General features: G+C 39.9%; 1 protein-coding gene across 1 annotated transcript; it reads right to left on the reverse strand.

Annotated features, from left to right (window-relative positions):
* Positions 1 to 828: 828 nt before the first annotated feature.
* Positions 829 to 1,386, reverse strand: LOC124982984 (mediator of RNA polymerase II transcription subunit 28-like). The gene has a single exon (XM_047549822.1). The coding sequence runs from the start codon at positions 1,384 to 1,386 to the stop codon at positions 829 to 831; it is 558 nt and encodes a 185-aa protein (XP_047405778.1).
* Positions 1,387 to 5,900: the final 4,514 nt, after the last annotated feature.

Here is a 5,900-nt window from a genome sequence, read left to right on the forward strand (position 1 = left end):
ACTGACTTTTCTTCACCAAAAAGTAAAACAAAAACACAGGCAAACAACACAAAATTCAGAAGAAAAAGAATCAGACCAAGCTTTGACCCCTCGTACTTCACCTGTGTCCCAGCTGTCCTGCTAGACTGGGTCTGCTTGTTACTCATGCTGGTTAACTACTGCAAGGCACCTAGCATATCATGCTCCTAGTACAGCTCCCCATCAAACAGGCAACACCTCACAACACAAACTCACCTAAACAAAAGGCAGCATCAAATTAAGGATCTACTGTGATATTACTACACCAACAGTATATTTCAACCCTTTTTCTGACCCATTTACAAAAAAATTTACAAAATATCTGCGCTACTATGGAAGCATTACAAACGCTGCATTAGATTCCTCTTCTTGAGGTAGTTCAAAGTCTTGAGACAGCAAATTTACATATTTTTCTCTACTATCATGAATGGGTAGTAAATGTCAAAGGACTAAAACCAAACTCCTTCTCCCCTGATTCTGGAGTATTGTAATTTTCCCCCTCAGATAATAACAAACTAACAACTGGAAAAAAGTATATAAAAGTCATATAAAAATTTTAAAAACAAGTAAAAAAACAAGAAAGAATCTGTGTCATCAAACTAAGTCTAAACTTTGCTACAAACAAAACCAAATCTCACTTGGTTCACCAAGCCATAAGCATTTTATAAACTAATCAAGTAATTAACAGTTCACAAATATCAGGGAAATTTTTAGGTGGAAACAAAATTAACACCAACTCATCCCCTGGCAAATAATTCTTCTAAATGTCACGTCCACACAGAGAGGTTTGGTGAAACAGTCTTGAAGAGGCTACCTTGCAGGCCAGACCCCTCTTAGGTCTATCAGAGGTGCAGGGATATTGGCAGAAGCCTGCTCCAGGTAGGCCAAGGAGCCCTGAGGGACTTCGGCTGGCTTTTTGTGCTGCACACTGATGTCCTCCAGCACCTGCTGCCAATGCCTTAGCTTTGTCAAATGCTTCTGCACCAGCGCATCTTTCCGCTGCAATTCATTCCTTAATTCTGAGACGTCCTCTTTGATAACTTGCTCTGGTTTCTGGACAGACAACTGCAATCTTTTCTGTAGGAAGAAGCATTCTGTCTGTCTTGCAATGTCTAGAAACTTCTGGATACACTGATCAACACCAGTTCGAATTTCTTCCTGATCGGTTCCATTGACATAATCCTGACTCACGAGAGAAGCAAAGCAAGCCTCGAATGACGACTCCAACTCGTCCACCAAGGTGCTGCTAGAAGTTCTCGGCGCGCCAGGCGCTGCGTGGAGAAGGGAAGCCTGGCCCGGGAGTCCTGGCGGGGGTGGCGGCAGCCCCAGAGGCTGCCCAGAGAACATACCACCCAGCAGAGCCGCCATGTTTGGGATCCCAGATCTCTTTTTTAATTCTAAATCTTGAGACAGGTCTCACTAAGTCGCCCAAGCTGGCCTTGAACTTACAATCCTCCTGCCTCAGCCTCCTCAGTCGCTGGGACCACAGGCGTGCGCCACCGCACCTGGCCATAGGCCGATTCATTTTGAGATTTTTTATGGCATGGAGGTTGAACCCAGAGGCGCTCCACCCGAGCCACGTTCTCAGCCCTTTTCATTTTTTTATTTTGAGACAGGGCCTCACTAAGTTGCTGAGGCTGGCCTGGAACTCCTCATCCTCCTGCCTCAGCCTCTGTGTCCCTGGGATTGCTGGCGTGCACCACCACACCTGGCTCATGGTGTGTACTATTTTATACGCTGCTGGATTTGCTTTGCTGGCGTTTTTGCTTCTTTATTTATAAGAGCCGTTTGTCTCTGGTTCCCTTGCCTTGCGATGTCTTTGGTTTGGTGATGATACCCTCAGGATGATCAGGGCGTGCTCCTTGGGTTAGGAGAGTTCTGGAACAGGATTAGAGGGATCCTGCTTTGAACCCTTGGTGGAATGCAACGGCGAAACCCAGTGATCTCGGCTTTTCTTTGAGGATGTCTTCCGATTGCTGGTTCGGGCTCCACGTTTCCTCCTGAGTGTGTCTTGGTCATTTTTGAATTTACATCTTTCCAGGACTTTGCCGGGTCCTCTGGGTTTTCTGATTGGTTGGCACATGATGGTTCCGGTCACGTCCTTATACGCCCTTTATTTCTGTAGTGGAACCAGTAATGTCTCTGCTTTTACTCCCGATTCTAGTAACTTGAATCTCCTACCTCGTGGTTAGTTTAGCTGACAGGGGATCCTTTCATGACCTTGGCAAGGGACCAACTTCCGGTTTTGTGGACGATTGTTTCCGTGCTCGCTCGTCTTGACGGCTCCCTCCCTCCTGCTTGTGCTGAGTTGAGTTTGCTCCTGTTTTCCTAGTTTCTCCAGGTGGACTATTTGGTCCCTGATTTCAGATCGCCCTCCTTTCCCATCTGTAAATGCCCAAGTCCTGCTTTCCGTACAGCTCTGAGTACCAGTGTCTTGTTCTTCCATTTTCATCATTTTTAAAGTCCTTTGTGATTGCTGCCTGCGGTCCTCTGGTTTTTAGCACTCCATGGGTAAATTTCCACACTTGTTATTGATTTCTAATTTTGTTCTGTTGTGACTGGAGACTTACTTTGTATGATTTAATTCCTTTTAAAATAACTGAGGCTTGTCGTGTAGTCTGCCACGTGATCTATCCTGGTGAGTATCCCGGGACTTGAGAAGAGTGCAACTTCTGTTGTTGGGTAGAGTGTTGTAAAGTGTCTCTGGGTCTAGTTGGTTTTCAGTGTTGCTCAGTCTTCTGTTTCTTTGTTGATTGTCCTCATAGTTGTTGTATTGATTATTGAGAGAGAGAGAGAGAGACTGCAGTGAACTATTATTGTCAGCTTGTTTATTTTTCCTTCAATTTTCTCTGTTTTGGCTTTATGCTTTGGGACTCTGTTGTTAGGTGCATAGATGTTTATAATTCTTATACTTTCTTTATGAACTGACCCTTTCTACCTTTATAAAATGTCCTTTGTCACTTGAAACCATTTTTGTGCTGAAGCATGATACTAGATAGTCCCTCCAGTTTTTTAGTTACTAATTGGATGGTATATCTCTTTTTATCCTTTTTAAATTTTTTTTTAATTTTTAATTTTTTAAAAATTTTTACAGCCTCTATTTTGATTCATTGTGCACAAATGGGATAGATCATTTCATTTCTATGGTTGTGCATGATGTAGATTCATACCATTCATGTAATCATACATGTACACAGGGTAATGATGTGTCTCATTCCACACTTTTCCACACCCTACTTCCTCTCATTTCCCTCTATGTAATCTAAAGTTCCTCCATTCTTCTCTCACCGCCCCCATTATATATCATCATCACTTATCAGGGAAAACAATCAGCCTTTGGTTTTTTGGGGCTTGGCCTATTTCCCGTAGCATGATATTCTCCAATTCCATCCATTTATCTGCAAATGCCATAGTATTATTATTCTTTATGACTGAATGATATTCTATTGTGTATATATACCCCAGTTTCTTTATCCATTCATCTGTTGAAGGGCATCTAGGTTGGTTCCACAATCTAGCTATTGTGAACTGAGTTGTAATAAACATTGATGTGACTGCGATATTGTAGTATGCTAATTTTAAGTCCTTTGGGTATAAACCAAGGAGTGGGATAACTGGGTCAAAAGGTGGGTCCATTCCAAGTTTCCTGAGGAATCTCCGCACTGCTTTCCAGAGTGGCTACACCAATTTGCAACTCCACCATCAATGTAAAAGTGTGCCTTTTTCCCCACATCCACGCCAACATCTGTTATTCTTTCTGTTCCTGATAATAGCCATTCTAATTGGAGTAAGATGAAATATTAGAGTTGTTTTAATTTGCATTTCTCTAATTACTAGAGATGTTGAACACTTTTTCATATATTTATTAATTGCCTATATGTCTTCTGCAAATTGTCTCTCTAGTTCCTTAGTCCATTTATTGATTGGGTTCTTTGTATTTTTTTGATGTAAAGTTTTGTAAGTCCTTTATAAATTTTGGAGATTAGTGCTTTATCTGAAATGCATGTGGAAAAGATTTTCTCCCACTCTGTAGGCTCTTGCTTCACATTATTGATTGTATCCTTTGCTGAGAAAAAGCTTTTTAGTTTGAATCCATCCCATTTATTGATTCTTGCTTTAATTTCTTTGCTTTGGGAGTCTTGTTGAGGAAGTCTGATCCTAAACCAACATGATGAAGATGCAGGCCTACTTTGTCTTCTATTAGGTGCAGGGTCTCTGGTCTAATTCCTAAGTCCTTGATACATTTTGAGTTGAGTTTTGTGCAGGGTGAGAGATAGAGGTTTAATTTCATTTTACTGCATATGGATTTCCAGTTTTCCCAGCACCATTTGTTCAACAGGCTATCTTTCCTCTATTGTATGTTTTTGGCTCCTTTGTCTAGTATGAAGTAACTGTATTTATGTGGGTTCATCTCCGTGTCTTCTATTCTGGTCTGCCTGTCTGTTTTGGTGCCAACACCATGCCGTTTTTGTTACTATTGCTCTGTAGTATAGTTGAAAGTCTGGTATTGATACCTCCTGCTTCACTCTTCCTGCTCAGGATTGCTTTGGCTATTCGAGGTCTCTTATTCTTCCAAATGAAGTTCATGACTGCTTTCTCTATTTCTATGAGGAATGTCATTGGGATTTTAATTGGAATTGCATTGAATTTGTATAGCACTTTTGGTAATATGGTCATTTTGACAATATTAATTCTGCCTATCTAAGAACATGGGAGATCTTTACATCTTCTAAGGTTTTCCTCAATTTCTTTCTTTAGTGTTCTGTAGTTTTCATTGTAGAGGTCTTTCACCTCTTTTGTTAGATTGATTCCCAAGTATTTTATTTTGGGGGGGCTGTTGTGAATGGAGTGGTTTTCCTAATTTCTCTTTCAGAGAATTAATCGCTTATGAATAGAAATGCATTAGATTTATGTGTATTGATTTTGTATCCTGCTACTTTGCTGAATTCATTTATTAGTTCTAGAAGTTTTCTAGTGGAATTTTGTGGATCCTCTAAATATAGAATTATGTCATTGACAAATAGTGACAGCTTGAGTTCTTCTTTTGCTATTTGTATCCCTTTAATTTCTTTGATCTGTCTAATTGCTCTGGCTAGTGTTTCAAGGATGATGTTAAATAGAAGTAATGAAAGAGGGCATCCCTGTCTTGTTACAGTTTTTAAAGGGAATGCTTTCAGTTATTCTCTGTTTAGAATGATGTTGGCCATGGGCTTAGCATAAATAGCCTTTACAATGTTGAGGTATGTTCCTACTATCCCTATTTTTTCTAGTGTTTTGAGCATGAAGGGATGCTGTATTTTATCAAACACTTAGCACCTATTGAAATAATCATATGATTCTTAACTTTAAGTCTACTGATGTGATGAATTACACTTATTGATCTCCAGATGTTCATTCAACTTTGCATCCCTGGGATAAACCCCACTTGATCATGGTGCACTATCTTTTTAATATGTTTTTGTATGTGATTTGCCAGAATTTTGTTAAGGATTTTGTGTCTATGTTCATCAGGGATATTGGTCTAAAGTTTTCTTTCCTTGATGTGTTTTTGTCTGGTTTTGGCATCAGAGTGATACTAGCTTCATAGAATGAGTTTGGAAGGGTTCCCTCCTTTTCTATTTCCTGGAATACTTTGAGGAGTATTGGTATAAGTTCTTCTTTGAAGGTCTTGTAGAACTCAGCTGAGAATCCATCTTGTCCTGGGCTTTTCTTGACTGGTAGGCTTTTGATGGCTTCTTCTATTTCATTGCTTTAAATTAATCTGTTTAAATTGTATGTCTTCCTGATTCAGTTTGGGAGGATCATATGTCTCTAAAAATTTGTGAATGTCTTTGATATTTTCTATTTTGTTGGAGTATAGATTTTCAAAGTAACTTCTAATT

This window comes from Sciurus carolinensis, chromosome 4 (genome assembly GCF_902686445.1).
Source record: "Sciurus carolinensis chromosome 4, mSciCar1.2, whole genome shotgun sequence".
NCBI lineage: Eukaryota > Metazoa > Chordata > Mammalia > Rodentia > Sciuridae > Sciurus > Sciurus carolinensis.